The 22,511-nt window shown below is 37.9% G+C and overlaps 1 protein-coding gene across 1 annotated transcript; it reads right to left on the bottom strand.

Annotated features, from left to right (window-relative positions):
* Positions 1–18,298: 18,298 nt before the first annotated feature.
* On the bottom strand, positions 18,299–19,876 carry LOC140144650 (arylsulfatase-like; the record flags this gene model as incomplete). The annotated part of the gene is made up of 2 exons (XM_072166460.1): positions 18,299–18,942; positions 19,712–19,876. Coding segments are annotated over 2 exons (809 nt in total), but the record flags the coding sequence as incomplete, so codon positions are not given.
* Positions 19,877–22,511: the final 2,635 nt, after the last annotated feature.

Here is a 22,511-nt window from a genome sequence, read left to right as displayed (position 1 = left end):
AAATATAATTTGGAACAGTGTACTTGTTGAGTTTAAAATATTCCACAAACTCGCATTAAAATGGTTCTTGGCTCTAGAAAAGTTAACATAAGAGAAAACAGTTCTTGAAAATGCAAAGAATCCTCAAAATCGTGAAAATGGTTCTTTCTGGCCTTCTTTATTATATCCCTTTCCTGGTCATATGATGGTTCTTTCTGACCCTTACAGCCAACCCTTTATTCATTATAAGAACTATTTTAAGGTTCCATATACAAGACAACTGAAGAACTTTTTAGGTTCTTTAGGCGTACTCTCAAAAATGGTTCTAATATCTGCCCTTTATATGGAACGCTCAACGATTCTGTAAAGAACCAAAAAGGTTCTATAAAGGCAACAAATGGTTCATCAAAGGGTTGCATTTGAACAACCAAATTAAAATGTAGCAGAAATTGAACATTATCATGGCTTTAATATTCGACTTTCACATTTGAAATTTGTATGGTTTATATAAAGAGGCATATAATTATCAGTGATTATGATATACCCAGCAAACACAAAACGTTTTCGACATAATTCGCAAAAGGTTATAAAAGGTTGTCAGAAAACGTTTAAATGTCGGGTTATATAAAGGGTATAGGCCTATTAAGAGTATAAAACGTTTTCATAACCTTAAAAAACATTTTTGATAATCTACTGCTCAGCAAACAAAAATGTTTTACAGAAAACGTTTAAATGTCGGGTTATATAAAGGGTATAAAAACGTTTTAATAACATTCCAAAAACATTCTTGAAAACTTGATACAAACAATTCTAAACAGAATGTTATTTTGGGGTTAAAAAATATTTTGCGAAAAATGTTTGCCCAAAATAATTTCAATAACGTTTTAATAACGTTTTCATGACCTTTATATAACCCGACATTTAAATGTTATTAAAAGGTTTTGAAAAAAACATTTTAAGAACATTTCTGTGTTTCCTGGGTTCGAATATTTTAACATAATGTTATTTAAGTATTGACACAATATTTGGCAAAATGTTTGCAAAAATAGTTTACAATAACATTTTTGAAAACATTTAAAAATATTGTTGTAGTGTGTTTTCATACAAAACGTTTTAAAACGTTATCATGACCTTTATATAACCCGACATTTTAATGTTATTAAAACGTTTTTACATAAACCAAAAGCCACAATATAACTTATTTAAAACGTTTTTAAAACGTTTTTGTGTTTGCTGGGTACTAAAGTAGTTCTAATATATAATCTAAATTAGCATAGTAAATCACTGATTTCATCAAGCCAGGATATGAACCCAAAGATGAGCATGCAGTGGCGGAACTAGGAGGAGCAAGATGGACATTTTCCCCTCACATTTTTCTCCTCCCCCCCCCAATTTCCCCAGTAAAAACCCATAATTACGAAAATGCCCACCTTTGGAGACAAGCGCAAAATGGTTGATTTCTCCCCAATTCATTTACCCCCCGAAAAGATTCCTGGTGCCGCCACTGTGGGCAGGCAATCAAGATCTTGATAAAATGAGAACAAAGCGAGCCAACAGTATTTGGTTCAGGATAATTCTGGATAACTCATTCGATGCAAGATCGAAGTAAATAAATTATGATTTCTCGTTTTATGCTTTTTGTCTTTTTTCTCCTTCTTTTTTACCAGGACAACTCATTATTGTAAATATAGACGCATGTTTATTATGTACATTTACATAGCAAATAAAATAAAACTTTGAATGTTATTTTTGCTTCTCTATACGTGTTCTTAATTGTTAAAGCTATAGATGTATCACAGGCAGTCGAATCCCAGGTTAAAACTCGAGAATGCGCCGCGCTGAGATCGCAAGTACTTCTCATATAGCGCCATCGTGTACGGGTATAATAGGTCTACTATCTTTCATGTTTGATATTCGTTGATGGTGCACTCAGAAAATACATTAATGCAGTATTTATTGGCCGTAATTGGCAGTTTAGGGTCCGAATTGTTTGTCATATAAAACCAAGTCAAATAAGGAATAGTTATCACCATCTGCGATGATTTCGTTACCTCAGAAACATCGCAATATAGTGCGAATATTTCCAAACACCTAGGCCTAAATTAGCTAAAAATTTAGGACATATTACAAAACTATATTTTCTAGAATTTCAGAAGAGTACTTTAAATATTGGCCGGTTATTTTTCACACAGCGACGTTAACTAGGCAATTGCCTAAACTTCTAACATACACTATTTGTAGAGGTTACGCGTCAATGGTGAGAGCACTGTGTATTGTGTAGGCCTATAGGAAAACGGACAGTAACTGCAGTATGTACGGTGTATGTTATTCATGCTTTGAGAAAACTTTGATCTGATTTCTGCAATTGGAAGCTTCCCAGCTTTGATTCTTCATGTAGTGATTCTTCACTATACTAGTGCGCATTGTGTTGCGCTTGAATGTTTCTTTCAAACTTAAAATGAAGTAAGTTGACGCATGCGTTATGTTTCGCTCATTTCTTCGAAATCAGTCAACTGATTCAAATACAATTAGCATATTAGATGCATAATTAGATGGGCTACACGCTGGTTTTTACATTTTTGGATTCTGATTATTATTTCTCGACTTATGTCCAAATTCATTCATCCGGTGATTTTTTTTATGGGACACCCTGTGTTCGGTTACAAATCTGCACGTTTATTTCATAAAACAAAGTACTTAGTTTCAAATTAAACGTATGCGAAATGAGAATCAGCTCGGGTCATTTATGTGTTCATCCAGTGTTTATTTTTATGTATTATATTTTTAATGATGTGTTTAAAGGAGGATTTAGTGATCCTAGCATCCTCTTTTAATGACATTTTTCAGTAGATATCCACGAAAAAAGCGTATTCCCAAATTTTCAGTTGATTCCGATTTTGCGTTTGCGTGTTATGCATGATTATGTGTATTATTACACTGCTCCATAGACAATGTGTTGTAATTTCGTTCTGGTATACCAGAACGAAATTCAAATATGGCAATATTTTTGCTAAACGAATTAATCTGCATGACATTTTTGGTACATAAACATTATGTGCCAGAGGTTTCCATGGGTTAAAAATGTCAACTTTTTTTGAGAAAAATGGGGGGGGATAAGGTTGTGGATCACGAAATGCCCTTTTAATTTAGTGCTCAATGAGATTAGAGTGCTCAGAAGAGATGGGGGGGGGGGGGTGAACCAAAAAAAAAAAAACAACACGAAAAACAACAACAAAAAACAAACAAACTACATAGTAATATATTTTAGAAATGATGGGTCTATACCGACGTTAGGAAGTTTACAGTGTCTATACCGACGTTAGGAAGTTTGTGTCTATACCGACGTTAGGAAGTTTATAAAGGCATATCGGTAAAAAGGGTGTTATTGGGATTGAAATTTTGAAAAGAAAGTAGTCATTGGGTAAAATATTTCAAAAACAAATGGAGCAATTGCTATTTTTTTTCCAAATTTGCACAATTTCAAATACAAATTAAATTTATGAAATAATTGAATTCGAAAGTTTCCGCATTTTTATGGCATTTTGAATGATGATAAAATTCTAGAAAAAAGGGTCATTGGGTAGCTGAAATTGAAAATAGGGATCATCGAGTATAACTTTCAAAAAATGGGGACGTCTGAAAAAAAGAGGGCATAATGACAGGTCCATACCGTGACATCTAAATGTTGAGTGCTCCCGGGACAGGGAGTGTGAATTTCAAATGGGATCCCATGCATGCAGTGGTGTACCGTGGGCGTGGCCGATTCTCCCCGGGCTGCAGAAAAAGGTACATTTTGCCGCCCCCTTGGTTTGAAAAAGTGAAGAGGAAAAAAATATATAGGCGCTAGCGACCTAAGCACAACATTTTCATTAATAGTAACATTTTTGTTTCTAAATTTTCAACAATTTTCCATAATTCTTCCGCCTTTTTTTTTCTTTTGATAATTCTTTTTGCCGCCCCTTCTTCCACCGCCCCTTCTTTTTTGCCGCCCCTGCTTTTACTTCGGGGGGGCGACGATGGCATGGGTTACTTCATTTATAATCTACACCCCCTGTGTGGGAGATTAAGGTCAAGTTTTCCATACGGGGTATACGGATTTCAACTAGAATAGCCATTTCAGAGGAGGAAATGGTCGTCAGATCACAGAGAAAAACCATGCAAAGAGCGATAATCTAATTTGAGCTCAAAGAGCATTTAAATTTGAATGCATTAATTAGAGTTTTTGGAACGGCTGTAATTTGATGTAGCTAATGTGCGGTCAGTGTTGTTAATTAATATCCTTAATTAGATAATGCGTCAGGCATTGATTCTGAACATTATATTAACAGGTATAGATTGCGTGATCTATACTACAAATATTTAAATTGGGCTATTCCAGAAAATAGATGCACACCCCCTATAGAGGAGTTCGGATTTCCGGACTTTTTGTCCAGTCGTGACTGTTGGAAATCCAGACTTTTAAAGTGTCCAAAGGTAAAAAAATCCGGCAGAACAATAGTTCAAAATCAGAAATCCTCAATTTGAGAGCTCATTTGTAACATTTGTGTGATTTTTCCTTCATTTGATTGGATTTCCAAGCTTTTTCCAGTAACATTGGCAACTGGAATTCCAGTCGTTTTCAGAAAGCAGACTTGGCAATCCGGACATTTCTTTGATTGAAAATTTACTCCTCTATAGGGGGTGTGCACCTATTTTTTGGAATGGCCCAATACTCAATGTCGATTGTGTGATCTAGGAAATTCATGTAGGCCTATTAAACACAGGAGAAGGGAGAATAATAATAATAATATAAAAAAACGGGAGATGCAAAACGAACTCTCCAAATGTAAGAGTGAATTTCCACTCTTTCACGGAGTTGCACGTTAGTGAGTGGAAACCGTTCTAAAATGAGAAAAAGTACATTTTCTTTAGGCAATATTCACTCTTTTGAGAGTATACAGACTAATTTTTTTCAATCCTTATAGTGAAATTTTCCCACTCAAATAGGGATTGTCTTCCATTTCACTCTTTTTTTCTTCCACTCGGTGTACATTTAACTCTCTTCACGCGGGTGTCGACTGCAGACGACAAGTATAAAAAAAAATAAATATTCAAAAATTTCAGAAATGTAAATTTTCATGACAATATCTGAAATCAGCATGAAAAAATGCATTAAAATGAGTACAAACAAGCCTAGTATTGATTTGAGAAAATATTTCAAAATTTGAATTTTTTCCATTGAAGCGCATGGCTAGCACGCAGAGCATTAATAATGAAAAAAGTTCATAGACCCCCTTTCAAATTGCAGAGACGTCACACAGCCATCTTTATTTTGGAACCAATCATTGCAATGTGGTCTTTTCAACTTTATGGGAAGCTCTACCTTCATTACTGTAATTCTATGAAAAAAAAAAAGAATTAAATCGCATTTGACGTAACTTTTTTCCGAACCCATTTACTTCAATAAATTTATATGAATTGTTGTCCACGGGGCAATAGTAATATAGGCCTAGACCATTTGAGTGCACACACAAATTGGGCTATTCTATTTAAAATCCACACTACCGCTGTGGAAGATTTTGGAAATATCTATCACATACAGGGGAGTAGGCCTATGGTTTTCAAATGTAATTAACACATTAGCAGCTCCATTTGAAACCCACCCTCCCTCTGTGAAAGATTCAGGTTGAATCTTTCCAGAGGGTGTATGAAATTCAAATGGAGTTGTCTAATGTGCTCAATCCATTTGAAATTCATACTCCCCCTGTGACCGATATTTCCAAAATCTTCCACATGGGGAGTGTGGATTTAAACTGGAATAGCCCAATTGTCCTCAGTTTCTACGTGTTCGGGCGGGGTTGGGGGTGAAATGGCGGTCACACATCGGTTGATTCATTAATTCAAATGTGCTAATCCCAACTGATCTGATTTGCATTACTTTATATTAAGATGAGATCGGTTTGATATTAATGTAATTTCCTGACGGATTCTCGTCGAGGTTGAACAGCAGATGACACTAGTCCAGAAAAATACAGCACTAATTCTTTTGGATTGCAAATTAATATAATCCTGTTTTGCCGAATGAAACGTCATAGCAAAATCCGAATCCTTTAGTTCAAAAGGCAGTTCCGTAGTTGCGGACGTACATTCAGAAGACGTTGAGGACCTAGGACTGTATTGAGACGTTTGGATTGTGAAGCGTAAAACCTGAGAATTTAATGCCAGTCCCATTCTCAGTTGGCATGAAAGGTCACACAAATGTGTTTCAGTTACAATTGGTCTGTAGGCCTATAATTATTCAGATCTTTGATGGAAACTGATAAAGTTTTGTCTGCAAGAGGGAGAAAGCTAAAGAAAACCAGAAAAAAAAAATGAGAGTCTATCTTTTGGTCAAAATGTCTCAATGTTCTCCGTTGCAGACGTAAACTTTTTCATTGCGGACGTACGAATTGAAATATTTCAATTTGTATGTCCGCAATGATGAAATGACCGTAATACTGAACAGGGATGTAAAGTCAAGACACTTCACGCAGAGAAAGTCAAGTATCAACTTTCAAAATATGCAAACTTTATTTGTTTGAAAGTAAAAAAAAAAGACTTTATACAAGGTGGTTAAAGATGGCAGTGTTGGGAGTGAACGTCCGCAACAGAGGTAAATTTTCACATTTGTACAGGGTAAAAAAGTTAACTTAGGGAGCGATCGTTATTTATGGCAGGGGGGGGGGGGAATGGGTAAATTTAGGGGGGACACGGACATTTTTTGTGGTCTTTAGGGGGGAACCTGAAATTTTTAGTTGAACCAGGAGGGGGTATTGTTAGTTTTAAATGGAGACAATTGGGAAAACAAGGGGGAACGCGAAAATTTTGAGCGGACGCGAGGGGGGAACGCGAAATTTTTTGTCGATATTTTTGCCAAAACACCCATTCCCCCCGCCCTAAATAACAATCAGTCCCTTAATTGCTCTGATTTACTTGAAACTGGAAGCAAATTGTTCATATATTCATGGGAATTCAGAAAAAGAATAGCTTGTCCTATCTGCCATGTCAAATTACTGAGATATGAGATAAAAATGAGTTTCGAATTTTGACTAATTGGTTGACATAATTACGGAACTGCCCATAACTGGCAAATTTTATTCAATTTTTGGAAAAAAAAACACCCATGACGGTAAATGTTTGGAAATAAGGGCCAAAAACAAGCGTTTTTTATGGCATTTTTCGTATAAGCTGCGGCGATCAAGACAAACTTGTACAAAGACTTATTGCAAGTTAAGAATTCTAGTTTTCGGAAACAAAATTTTTGAATCTTTTCCATAACGAATTATTAAAAATAACATAAAAACATATAATACTATAAGCTAACTCTTAGCCTCTATACTCTAGTTTTTGAATGCTTACACTGCATGCAAAAACAGTATCTAGAGATTAAACGCTTTTTTGTCCTCTTCGATTTGTAAACACGTTTAAATCTGAACACCAAATCAATTTTCAAAAAATGTGCTTAATATCTAAACGCAGGGCAAGATGGTGTCTAGAATAGCGTTTTATCTCTATACACCTATCCGATTTCGCCATTACTGCGGTGTCCCCGATGTAAAACTGCGGTGTCCTGAGGTCGGGGGTTCAATCCATTATTTATCGTGTGCTATACAGAATTGTACCCCGAAATTGTACACAACAGTGATATTCATACACAATCATGAGTATTGAATTACGAACTAAATCTCCCGCTCTGGTACATCTGTGTTGCCGTCAATAGAGGGCCAAATACAGTAAACGCTTCTCGGATTGGTGTATAGACACTGTTTTTGTAGTGAATAATCCCGGTGAATAATACCCCTACTCATAGCGCAGACTAAACGAGGAGACGAAAAAGCATAGTGTGTGAAGTGTGTTAAACTGTACACACTCTACATACAAAACGAGGAGTTTTCACAGGAATCTGAGGAGGTGTGTGAGGAGAACTTAGCACAAATGCAATTATGGAACTCCTCGAATTGGAGACAAAAATGCCAGAAAAAGACGTCATAACCGGGGTCATAACCCCCTATAGGGTTCTCCACTTTGAGATGAAGCTCCTGGAATTACTGCTTTTCGGGTCTAACCTCCTCGAATTCCCGTGTTTGTAAGCACTCAACTCCTGGTTTTGCACGCGATGCAAACGCTTGTGCCAAGTTCTGGAATTTTATGACGTAAGAAAATATGCATGTTTTTAGCCCGTTTACTCTCAAATTGCAAAAATACTAAAAATATTAAATGATTAGGATTAACACACGTTTCATTTGACAAAACATGATATTTTTTAATTTCAAAAAATTAGTGCTGATGGAATAAGTTGTAGTTCCATCACAAGTAAAATGACGTACCATAATGCTTACGAGGTTAAGTTGTCCGTTTGTGTGTTTGTTTGTTTGTTTGTGTAAATGGTCGCTCCTTGCGTAGACACACTCGGGTTCTGATGGGATAAGGCTCAAACAAAATGTTCATGCCAGGCTTGATAAAAAAAAAGGATTCCCCCATTTAAACTCCCATCCACTAAACGATCCCTTATCTCAGAAGTATGGGTTTGCCGACATATTGTTGGTTTATAGGAACGGGTCATAATCAAGCAAAATCAGTCGGAAGTCGGATATGTTGATTTTGAGATATAGCCAAACAAAGGAAGTTTTTCCTTTTGTTTTCTATCTGCTCATATCCAATGAGGATTTCATCAAAATGTAGCTTTGTAGATGTTGTTTACAATCCAAGAAACTGAAAATTCAATATGTCTGACTTCACAACTGATTTTGCTTGATTATACCACATTATGACCGACGGAAATCAATCAAACAATTACTTTTTTTCTTTCGGTTTTCGATTTGAATAATCAAGGAAGATGAAATAAGAGCAATCGGACAAACGGCTGAAAGATCTTACACTCAGTTGAATATAATGAGCTTTGATATGTTAAAGCAGATAACGACCAAAGTTTCTAATTTTAAACCAAGGTTGTTAACATATGATGCAATGTAGCAGAAAAAAGCAGTAAAGGGTACTAGACCGGTAAACATGTTTAGATGTAAAGCGAATATCTTCCCAGAATAATTTTGACGAACCAGTTTGAATATGTACGAGACGTGCCACCCTAAAAGATAATGAGTCTTGTTTTTCTCCGACTATGATTGAGGGTAAGCCTACATCGGGCCTTGCGAGGGAGGGGAGGGAGGTGGGGGGGAGGGGCACAAGCAGTTTCTCGGCAATTTTCTTTTCACTCTAGGCTCTGGGGTGAGTTCGTCCACGGAACTCTTCTACGGAGTTACCTTACATTTTCATGTTATAAAATAAGTCAAGACATTCAGAAAACGCTTAGGGTGAGAAATTCACATCTAGTTAATTTTCAAAATGGCGTCCAAAATGGCCGCCATATTGGGTTTTTTATTTAAATAAACTGTAACAAGATAATGATCTAATGATAAACAATTATCAATGGAACGAATGTTCCTAATCATAAGAATTAATATGTGCCCAATTTGTATCATTTGCATGTTTTTAATTTCAGATGGCGTCAAAATGGCCACCAGAATATGCTATTGCCATTGAAATACACTATAGCAACATAAAAATAGTATAACAAGCAAATAATGGAATGAATGTTCCTTAGCAACACAAATAAATATGCATATCTTTTCAATTCAAGATGGCGTCCAAAATTGCCGTCAGAATAGGTCCGTCTTTACATGTTTAACAGATAAGCACGGGGAGAGCGGATTTGATTTTATCACTATTCTAAACACCACTTTTGTAAAATACTGGTCAATGTAGGCCGTCAATATTGGATCCACAACCTATATACAACCTAAATGATTTTTTATTTAAACCGAGAAAATATTTTACAAAATGTAAAATATAATACTGGAACAATAAGTGGTCATTTATTGGCGAGTATACGCCGCAGAAGTGACGTAGTTAATCGGATTAACTGCCATAGCAATAGATGAATACAATTTTGACTATACCGCCCTGCACTACAACGTTCACGCGGTTCCGATGCATTGAACCATAGATGTCAAAGAAAGGCTGATCACTCGCACCTGTAATATAAGTAGGGATAACCATCAAAATTTCATGTTGACCCTATTGCTACAAAAGATTGTTTTCTGAGTAGAACTAATCAACAGAAGTATTTTGGTGGTTAAATGGTCAAAATCGGTCAAAAACTTTTCGAATTATGAATTATCAAAGTTTCCCATTCTGACCGGTCATTGGAACGAAATAAAATGACAAGGTCCAAAAATAGCAGTTGGGAGCAAAATTGGCATAAGCATATATTTACCTTTATATATTTCTTTATTTTAACATATTTGCAAACATGAAACAAGCATATTGTGAAAGTATCAAAGGGTTTCTTATGAAATGGCACTTAACTAGTCACTGGCATAACTTATTTTTTCAAACCAAGGCATTGAAATCATGCATTTAGAGGACATTTGCCAAAAATCATCCAAGATAGCCGATATGGCACAAAATCAAAATTGCACTAAGTGGGTGAACTTTTTTTTCACAACCAAGAATTTCAATGTTATTGGGTTTAATATGACCAATTAGTAGGTGTATGTAAACAAAATCTTAAGTTTTGAAGGTCATTGACTCATTCACAACAATAGAGATTATCCTCATCATGCTCATGTGTATTCCTGTAGTATTCCTCATTCAAACCAAAGTAGCACTCAATACATTATGAGTATCTTTGTTCAAACCAATTCAATGCTTGACCTCGGAGTTACCTGCATGACTATCGCGGGCTATTTTGAAACAGTTATGGTTGCACATTCAGGTACTTCTTTTGAAAGTCCTAAACAAGGTATAGCCAGCAGCAAGTTGTAGATGTTATAGGCCTAAATATAAGAAAACGTTTAGGGTTAAGATCAGGTGAACAATACATCGAATGAGCACGAAACTTCACATTTATGTTCAGAAAGGTGTCTTCTTAACATGATTTGAAAGGAATATAAAAATTCCAAAGAGAAGCTGGTGATTTAATTTGTAACTCGAGATCTACTTGTTCAATTTTTTAACCTTTTTAAAGAGGGTATGATAGAGGTATTACTGGCAACTCTGCCAAATTACAGCTCAGTAGGCCACGTTTTTCACCTGATCTTACTGATTTGAATATTTTGTGCCATTCTTGAGCAGTGCTAAACTCAGCCACTGGCAATTAAGCGCACTGTGGCGATGGACCAATTTTGACTCGCACTTACAGAAAAACAAAATAAGTTATGTTGCTGTAATTTGCAAGATAGTTACAAAATATAATTGGCAGTAACTTCCACAAATTTTACAGAAAAATATTGAAAAATAAAAGAATAAGATCAATTTAGAAATGTATGTGCAAGCAGTGCACAGTTGAGCTCCCTGCATGTCTATGGGAGTGTTCTAATCAAGTTGATGGTTCATTGGTCATCCCTAATATAAGTATCTTTGAAAAGAGCGGTATTGTATTCAACATGGAGCTATTATAAGATGGAGAGGAAATAGATTACGTAACGCATTGAAACCTTGTGCCGATTTGAAATCTGACAAGCTATTCATCGAAAGGTACCTTTTGTTTGGGACAAAGGGCTTCCACCATTAAATCGGTAAGCTGACCCGACAGTGTATTAACGCTTTACCTAGCAGGCTACTGTCAATAAGTGATCAAATGCAAGTCGCGTGAAAGCGCTTAATGGAATGAAAAGTACCTATTGTTATACATAAACCCAAGGGTGTGATTGAGTAGCCGTAAGCACAAAAGGCACACATTAGCCGCTAATGCATAGTTCGTTGTCACCCCACTGACATTAGGTGCTTCATTTAAATAAATTGAATGCGCCTGCTGAATGATTACACATCATGGCTGCCATGTCTATAATGGTATTAAATAGCTACGTCCCGGGAGCTACGTATACATGTAACATATAATAAGTATACCGGTATAGGCCTATATAAAAGTTGTTTTACTAATTGAGATTTTATTTTATTTTATTTTAAGAAGGAGAATGTCATAATCAGTGGCGTACTGAAGGGGGGGGGGGGGGCAGCTCTTCTGTGAGAGGTCTTGGGAGGGGGTGAGGTTGAAGGAGGGATAGGAAGAATGAGCGGGGACTGGAGGAAGAGATAAAGAGGAAGAAATAAAGAGAAATAAATAAATAGACGTAAATAAATAGAAAGGTAAGGAAAATGATAGGAATGAGAGGGGACAAAACGTAAGAGGGGATGGAGAAGGGAAGGGAAATAAGAAGAGGGAGTGATACTTTAGCAAGTACAGAGAAAGGAAAAGACATGAATGACAAATAAATGTAGGCCTTATAATAATTATTATAGAAACTAAACACAGAACACACACACCCCCACCCCCACCCCCCACACACACATAGGCCTAACACTAACAGCACTTTAGGCAGCCATTCGATGATGCCAATTCCTTTATGCGTTACGTATTTAAAACGCCCAGTCAGACGTATTTTACACCTGCCAAGCACAAGTCATCCAATTTCGATAATTGGACGTTGAATGTACACTCTCATGAATATTGATTGGCATCATTTTCCAATATGTCAGCGCTCAAATCGGACACAATAGAACAATAGACCATTCAGTGCGTTGTATTCAATCTATGTTTGCTGATAAACACAGGGGATTAGTGCAATTTGTAGTGCAGGGCGGTCTATTCAAAAATTGTATTCATCTATTGCTAGGGTAGTTAATCCGATTATGACGTCACTTCTACGGCGTATACGACCGGCGCTATACAAGTTTTCATTTCATTCATTTTTTATTGTTTGGAATCAATATCAGTTAAATTAGAATATCTTTGTAGAAGCAAAAGTAATAGGCCCTATTGTCAATGAATGAGCCTCACCAACGGCAGAACACTCGAACTCGAAAGTCGTGAACGTGTTTTTTAATTCAAATATCTTTGTCAACCAACATACAAACTATGTATATTATCAACTTTAACAACAACGTAAATCGAAAATTCACGATTATATTAATTATCAAAGTGTATGAAAAAAAAAACCAGCGGCAGCAGCATGCATGCCCTCTGGTACTGGTAAAATTCATAAGGCCTAAAAAATGTTTGATTAGCGTAACCCGTTCTTTTTTTCTTCTTTTTTTTGTTGTTGCAAAAAATGAATAAATAAATAACAAATTGAATTGAAAAAAAAAGTAGCAAACGCAATTTACAGCTTTAAAAGTAAAAAAAAAAACAATATATATATACATATATTTGCGGGTATAGGCTATACATGCATGCGTACGAGAAACTACGCAAAATATGGGCGATATCTGATAATGAAACGCGATTCGCAAAACACATGTTGATGTAAAAAACACATATCGAGAAATGTAGAAGTCGTCTGTTCATCTATTATAAATCTAGTAAAATAAATATGTACACATCTGATGGAGCTGCTATGGGAAAAAAGAATCGAACCCAAAAAGAGTTATTGTTGAAAGGCAACAATATCGCGAAATCATTAAAATTGGTAAAGCTTTTTTTAAAACACGAAAACGTCAAGAAATGAGATACAAAGGGCATGAAAGGGATCGTTTCAACGTTCACGCACGCGCATGCATTCAATCAATCAATCAATCAATCAATCAATCAATCAATCAATCAATCAATCAATCAATCAATCAATCAATCAATCAATCAATCAATCAATCAATCAATCAATCAATCAACCAATCAGTCAATCAATCAATCAATCAATCACTTTGCTTTTGATAACAGAAACAAAGTGGTACATAATATTGTCTAATTCAAAACTTGTCAAAGGTAGATTTCAAAACTGGTAGACAACACTCACTTTTTGAACCGAATATTTCAGAGAAACCATTCTCCGTCATCAGCGGTGTGATGCTGTTGGTAGACTGACTGATGATTCTCCAGTGTTTCTAGATGTTGTTAACAATGTCCTTTTTGTCCTTTGTGATGGTGTTTCTAGAAGAGAATCATTCTAGAAAGGACTAAGGACAAAAAGGACATTGTCAACAACATCTAGAAACACTGGAGAATCATCAATCAGTCTACCAACAACATTACACCGCTGATGACGGAGAATGGTTTCTCTGAAATATTCGGTTCAACAAGTGAGTGTTGTTGACCAGTTTTAAAATATACCTTTGATGTCTATTCCTAACACGTATAAATCTCTTCATTATGAGATAAATGGTTGGAGAGATTCAGATTTGGTAGAAAGTATGTTTGTCCTTCTCTAATTTTGAGCACAAAAATATTCACCAATAATTTAGAGTTTCAGATTTATGGAAAAATGATAACATAGCAAGCTAAACATCTACCAACTACCAACGACGGATTGGCGGTGCTTGTGTTTATGCGCTGTCGTAGTGCACGTTATAGTCAAGCAGCAAACTAAATTCCGTGGCCTTTTTTTGAAGACAATGTGCCACCTATCCTAACATGTTGTTTGGGTCCCAAGTAACATATTTATACATGTTTACAAAAATCCAGATGCAGCAGATGGCGACCATCTTGTTTTTTCAAAATGGCGGCCATTTTTTCAATAATTTTCCAATATATTTCAAACTGACCCTTCCCATTGTGAATTTATTGATACAATAGCAATTGTTTTAGGCCTAGGATATTATTTATGACATGTATGCACTAATATGGACGATTTTGATATTCAAAATGGCCGCCAAAAATTCAAAATGGCCGCCAAATTCAACTTATTTCCTCTATACATACAATGAGCATTATAAAATATAAGTTTAAGCAAGTAACATGTAATTAATATACCAACAGATACACACACTCCATACTACACTGCAAATACACACCACACCACCCCACGCCCCCACATTCCAATGCTTACCTATAATTTAATATGAAGTCACTCTCTATCAGATAACATTTTATTTAAAATAGTTTCTGAATTTAAAATCTGTAACTTCCACCTTAAATGTCTTCATGCCTCCTCATCTGGATATGATAATAATAATTATGTTCCCGCTAAGTTTGATGTACCGGGGCCAGCCCATACTCATACCTGAACTCATACCTGAACTCATAACCCTGTAGGCCTACCCTGCTAAACGTACATCGTACTCTGATATCTATACCCAATAACATGTATCCCGTACTAGTACCCGAATGTCCCACCCTTATACCCTCCTCGGTTCACATAACTTGTATTCTTGGTACCCCTAACCCCATCCCTGGCCAGTAGCACTACCCATCACTGGGGCCCCTAGACCCATCCAAGGGACCCCTTAACACAACACCGGAACTCATAATCCACTGCCCAGTGGCCCATAACCTGATATGTTATGGCTAAATTTGATGTACTCGGACCAGCCCATAACCACACCCTTGGCACCCTAACCATATCCTTAATACCCTAAGTCTCTTACTCCAGTACCCTTACACAGTCCTCGGTACCCCTAACGCCATCCCTGGGACTCCTAACGCCAAACCTGGAAACCCGGAACTCCATCCTCAGTACCCCTAACCCTATTCCCGGGACACCTAACACCAACTATGGGACCTTTAACTCCATTCCTAGAACCTCTAGTCTAATCCCATCTTTGGTACCGGTAACCCCACATCCGGTACCCCTTACCTAATGCCCGGTTAGCCCCGGTACCCTTAACCCCTTTCCTGGTACCCATTACCGCAACGCGGGACCCCTAACTCCATCTCCATTACCCCTTACCTTATTCCCTGGGACCTCTAACACCAACTTTGGGACTTTTAAACTCCGTTCCTGGAACCTGGAACTCTCGCAAGACCCATACAGACCTGCCAACTGTCCCTCATTTTGAGGGACTGTCCCTCATTTGGGGTTTTCCAAAGTGAAAAAGAGGGACAGTCCTGTTTTCTGAAAATTTCAGTGTGGCAAATTTAAATGTACGAGCAGCAGAAAATGATGCAAATTTCACTTTAAAATTTTGCTGTAGCATTCTCTGCAAAACCTTCCCTGAATTCTGAAAGTATTGCACACCTCAAGTCTTTGAATTTGTCGGTACCTGGTTTGTGTACATGTACAAAGTTTTGGCCTTAATGTCTCTCTTTCTTACTGCGCTAGGTTGGGAGGTCTGCCCATAACACGTCACTGGGATCCTAATCCCACCTTTGGTACATGCAACCCCACAAGCTGTTTACCCTTAACCAATGCCCGGCACCCCTTACTCTGTTCTTGGTACCCATTTAATGGGCTACCCCAACCATGGGACCCCTAATTCTATCCCCATTACCCCTTACCCTATTCCCTGGAACCTCTAACACCAACTATGGGACTTTAACTCTATTCCTGGAACCCGTAACTCCGTCCCCGAGACCCATGACCCATCCCTGGGACCCTAATCCCATCTTTGGCTCCTGTAACCCCACATTTTCAATGCCTTACACCCCTTACCCTGTTCCTGGTACTCATATCCCTAACCCTTGGCCTCCATCCCCATTACCCTATTCCCGGGGACCTCTAACACAAACTATGTGACCTTTAACTCAATTCATGGAACACCAAACTCCGTCCCTGAGACCCGGCCATGAAACATCCCTGGGACCCTAATACCATCTTCGGAACCTGTTAGCCCACATCTGGTTCACCATACCCAATGCCCAGTACCCCTTACTCAGTTCCTGGTACACATTCTTCCAACCCTGGTACCCCTAACTCAATCCCCAGTCACCCATATCCTATCCCTTGGACCTCAAACACGCGTCACGATCATGCGACCTCTAACCCCATTCCTGGACCCATGACCGGTCATCTCTGAAACCCCTAGCCCCTTCACTGGGACCCATAACCCGTTACCCTGTCTTCAGTACCCCTAGCCCTTCCTCAGTGCACTTAACGCTGTCCCCGGTACCCATTATCCAAACCCTGGGACCCTTTACTCCATCCCAGTACCCCTCACCCTATCCAATATTTTTCAAATTGACCCTTCCCATTGTGAATTTATTGGTACAGTAGGAATTGTTTTAGGTGCCCTAACACCGACCATGGGACTCTCCCCATTCCTGGAACCCCTAACCTCATCCCCCTAACCCTGTCCTTGGTACCCCAAACCCCATTGCTGACACCCCTATGTCACCCCTGGAACCTAGCACCTTCACCTGGATCCATAAACTGTTGTCCCTGGGATCTTCGGTACTCTTTACTAGTACTCTTTTATACCCCATCCCTGGTATCCCTAACTCCATCCAGGAACCATTAAAAATTCCATCCCCCGGGACCCATAAACCATTTCTGGGACCACTCGGTACCTTATACCCTGTTCTCAATACCCCTCAATACCTCTCAATGTCTGGTCAATGCCATGTCCTGGGGGGTCTTCCTGTTTGAAGGTGTACGTGTACAGGAAGGTGCCACAGTTTTGGGGTACCTTTTTCAGCGATTTTGGTATATCGATGGGTGGGTTTTCAGTGTGGAGACCAGTGCAACCAACTGGGCACATTTGTTGTCCTTAAATGGTTCAAATTTTTTTGAAGAACCACGTACCCCCTGCTGCCATGTGCTTATATGGATGTAGTAATACAGCCTGTAGCCCAAACTAGCACCACCAACTGTTCTTGTATAAAGGATACCCGTATGAGCCATGAAAACGTTTTTGATACATTTTCTGTGGCACTTTAAAATAATATACGAACTATACGGGGGGGGTAAGGTGTGTGTGGGGGTGCATTAAGTATGGGATTTGTGTGTGTTATTATTTTAATATTCATGTCACGTGTCCAATCTCATATGTTACCAGATTGATGTAGGCTTATTGTATGTTTGAAGGAAATAAATTGATTTCGGTGGCCATTTTGAATTTTTGGCGGCCATTTTGAATTTGTAAATCATTAATATTGGTGCTACTGCATGCCAACATTACAAAACTACTATAACAAGCCTAAAACAATCACTACTGTGCCAATAAAATCACATTGGGAAGGGCAGTTTGACAAATATTGAAATATTTTGCCAAAATGGGCGCCATTTTGAAAAACAAGATGGCCGCCTTCTGCTGCATCTGGATTTTTGTAAACATGTATAAATATGTTACTTGGGACCCAAACAACATGCTAGGATATTTGGCACATTGTCTTCATCAAAAGGCCACGGGCCTTAAAAACTGGGTAGTTTGCTGCCCGACTATTAGTAACCATTGGTTACTGCTTAAAGCCTGAGCTCATACACCTGTTCCGAATTTTGATATGCCATAGGCTTTGTGTTGTGATCATTTCGATCAGTGGTTCGTAGCGAGGAAAGCGTGATCCAGTTGGCCTAGCAACGGTCATATTCTAACACGCACTACGACAGTGAATAGCAACCTGAATGTTGACCGACTGAGGGCGTCAGTCTAGACCTTATGGGTAATTACAGGAACATCCGTGATTGGACACATCACAGCATGGAATTGTACTGTTTGAAAATGAAGTAAAAAGGGCAGGTCCTTTTACTAGATTCATTTCGTGAGCTGTAAAAGCGCTTTCAACGTCCTGCAAAAGATCTTGATGCAGTGTAGCATTCAGGGGATATGCTTCGGCGGGATCAGTAGCTAGATTGTAGATCAGTGGTGGGTAATGCCATCGTACACGTGTTGATACGCAGCCGACACCCTGATGGTAGTAGGAGTAGGGGAAACCCGCTTCTCCACATCTGGCGGCATAATAATACTTATTTCTCATCGGCATGGTTCTGTAGTGCAGCTTGTAATTACCAAAACGCATAGCGAATAGTCTGGCGTTGCAGTAGAAGAATAGTGGCTGGTGGTTGCTTGAATTTGAGTTCACTTCGTCAGAAGAATCCGCTAACGATAATAGATGGCGAATATCTTGGCCATCAATTACGCGATCGTCTGGGATGGAGCCTTTAGCTATATCCACAAATGTTGGGAAGAAATCCATCTGACTTATTACTTGTGTATTTACAATTCCTGCAGGGATATGCTCCGGCCATCGTACAATACCTGGTACACGAAGCCCTCCTTCAAAAAAGTTGCCGTTTCCACCTATAAAGGATAAGTCACACCATTCAACGTTAGGTCTATAGATATTCATCTGAGTGGCCAATCAAAAATAGTTATGCTCCAGCCTGTTCATCCCTACCTGCCTACCACCACTTACCATGGTGCTGATTGGCTCAATAAATCACTAGTCCTCTTCTATAACCAATCAGCAGATAATACTCAGTGTGATTAAACCAAATCGTGCCATTATCTCCAGCTTCGTTACACATCATATTTTTATTAGGCCTACAGCGTGGAGTGGGATGGGTGTTCTGGTGTTGATTTCATTTTCAAATCTGTTTTATTGCATCTCGTAGTTAATTGTCATATTATATTCAATTATTTTGCTTATTAATGAACGCACCGCTGTTTTACATGCGAGTGCCGATGTTATGTTCAAATAAATATAATATAGAAAAAAAATCTCGCTACCTTGTTGCTGATTGGTTCAATCAGGCCCGTAGCCGGGGATGGGGTGCGACACAAATTTTCAAAAGTATACAAAAAATCAAAAAAGTTCAGAATTTGCGAGCGTACGGTAGCGAAAAAAAAAAAAGAGAAGATTTTTAAGCTTCTTTTGATCAAAAAAGGTCTAAATGTAGGGAAGAAAGTCCACTTTTCACATAATTGCCCCCCCAATCCTAACTACGGGTCTGGGCTAAATAGATCCTTTAATATTATTTAAAGCAAAATAGTACCTCTAAATAAGCCTGTTGCGGATTGGCTCAATAAATCTTAATAGCATTATTTAAACCAATCAGCAAAATCGTACCTCTAAATAAGCCATTATCTCCTCCCTCGTTACACAGTTCAAGATGTGCTCCGTTGTCAGAAGTGAATAACACCAGGGTCCGTTCATCTAATCCTAGATCTTTGATCTCCGACATTATCTCCCCAACACCCCAACTCAATTCACGTATGCTGTCTCCATAAGCACCTGTAATGTGTTAGGAATACACCCAATGTGTTAGGAATACACCCAATGTGTTAGGAATACACCCAATGTGTTAGGAATACACCCAAATGTAGTAGGAATACACCCAAATGTAGTAGGAATACACCCAAATGTAGTAGGAATACACCCAAATGTATTAGGAATACACCCAAATGTATTAGGAATACACCCAAATGTATTAGGAATACACCCAAATGTATTAGGAATACACCCAAATGTATTAGGAATACACACAAACGTATTAGGAATACACCCAAATGTATTAGGAATACACCAAATGTACTAGGAATACACCCAAATGTATTAGGAATACACCCAAACGTATTCGGAATACACCCAAATGTATTAGGAATACACCAAATGTACTAGGAACACACCCAAATGTATTATGAATACACCAAAACGTATTCGGAATACACCCAAATGTATTAGGAATACACCAAATGTACTATGAACACACCCAAATGTATTATGAATACACCAAAACGTATTAGGAATACACCCAAATGTAGTAGGAATACACCCAAATGTAGTAGGAATACACCAAAATATATTAGGAATACACCCCAATGTATATTAGGAATACACTCAAAAAACTGTGGATGGAAAAAAAACTGCAAATGTGGTGTGATCAAGCAACATTAGTCGGAAGTCGGAAATATTGATTTTGAGATATAGTCAAACAAAGGAAATAATTTCTTCAGAAAAGCATCTGAAGAAATTATTAAAATAACATATCAAAAGTCACCGTAGTGGAACAGCATCAGGTGAAATTTCAATGTCGATCAATGTTAATAAAAACATAGTAATGTATTCCACTCGTCATTAGGATTCAGAAAAAATATAATTGTTTAACTTATGTACAATTCTTGAGTTAGAGAGGAAAGGTTATGTCAAAATTTAGGATTCCACAAGGGACAAAAATTGACAAATTATTTTGATACAAATTATTACTCCACTTGCAAGAACATTTACAAAAACGAATAGTTTGCCATAATTTCAGATGGTTTGTTACCTTGGTAACAACACAGTAAAAAGATCAAAATCCATTCCGTCACAATGGAACAATTTGAGACTTACGAGTCGTACAGACGCAAGGCTAAAATCACCTCTCAAATCAACACAAATACACTGTTTGATTAAGCTAACAAAATCTAAGTCTTTAATTGAAAGTAAAATATGATTGGCACATATAACAACAATAATGCATATCCAATGTAACAATCACACAATCACAGTTTTGGTTATTCAGTACTTAGCAGTCTTCTTGTTGGTGATCACATAGTTCTTGCAATGTTCTGGATGACTGTTGTATATATCCTTATTCACTTGTCCTACGAAAATCAGTGAAGTCCATCGTACACTTGCATTTATATCTCCTTGTGTATAAAAATCCTCACACAGAAATGGTGCTGCTCTCTCCAAAAAAAATAACTCCTTGCGAAGTTCTCCAAACACTAAACTCCTGGCGCTGTTCTCCAATGCAAAACTCCTTGCGCAGTTCTCCAATACTAAACTCCTTGCGCTTTTTTTTCAAATCTCCTTACTCCTTGTGCAGTTCTCCTACTTGGGAAAATCCCAAGAATAATTATACACATTAACCTTTCATATTACATCACTTCCTGAAGGATTTTCCTTTTATAATGCAATACAGAAAATGTTCTGGAAAAGAAGAGGGTTTCCCCAAACAATCTAAATTTAGATATGATTCAATTTGTTTTGATCACTTGAAAGGAAATTCCCCTAAAACAAGTGGCGTAGCTGGGATTTTTTCCGGGAGGGGGGGGGGGGCAAGCCTGTATGGGGCGGGGCCCAAATCCACCAAACAAAAATTTCGCCGCCCTCAACAGCCCGAAAAGGTTGACCCAATTTTTTCCGGTGGTTTGAAAAAGTGAAGAGCAAAAAAAAAAAAAAGAGGCAAAAAAAAAAAAAAAAAACAAAACAAAAAATAAAAAAAAAATAAAAAAAGGATTACAGGCGATAGCGCATTAAAAGCAATACATTTTGATATATTTATAGTACCATTTTTCCCTCCTCTCCTCTCTCCTCCCTTTTTCCTCTCTCTCTCCTTTTCCTCTTCTTTCCTTGCGCTAGGGGGCGGGGGCCCAAATAGCGCTAGGGGGCGGGGGCCCAAACAGACATTTTTTTGCCAGGGGTCAATTGCCCCCTGCTCTCCCGGCAGCTACGTCACTGCCTAAAACATGTCATAACACACAAACTCTTGCATGATTACTTCCAAGGTGTTCATTTCTCATGACATGCTTTCAGCTTGTTAACGAAGTTAAATAATTTTAATTATTTAAAATGTAATTACTCGGGGCACATCATAAGACCAGTTGAGATTAAAATTGGAGATTTTGCAACTGTAGACGCATGCGAGCCCCAAAAATTTGACATTTGACATTTGTGCCCAAATATCGAGAACTGTATGTCGGAGACGCGTCAAACTTCACCTTTTCTGAATCTTTATGAGAGCAATTACATTGGTATGGTTTTCAAAGATTTGACCAACTTTGAAATTTCACCCCTGCATAAGCGGCCATTTTGTATTTATGCAAATTAAGCACTGTTCCACTTCTTGGATTTTCGGGGACCTTTCATGTAATATTAATTATGC

This window comes from Amphiura filiformis, unplaced genomic scaffold, assembly GCF_039555335.1.
Source record: "Amphiura filiformis unplaced genomic scaffold, Afil_fr2py scaffold_70, whole genome shotgun sequence".
Lineage (NCBI taxonomy): Eukaryota > Metazoa > Echinodermata > Ophiuroidea > Amphilepidida > Amphiuridae > Amphiura > Amphiura filiformis.
Note: the sequence above shows the minus strand (reverse complement) of the source record. Positions and strands in the feature narration are given on the sequence as shown.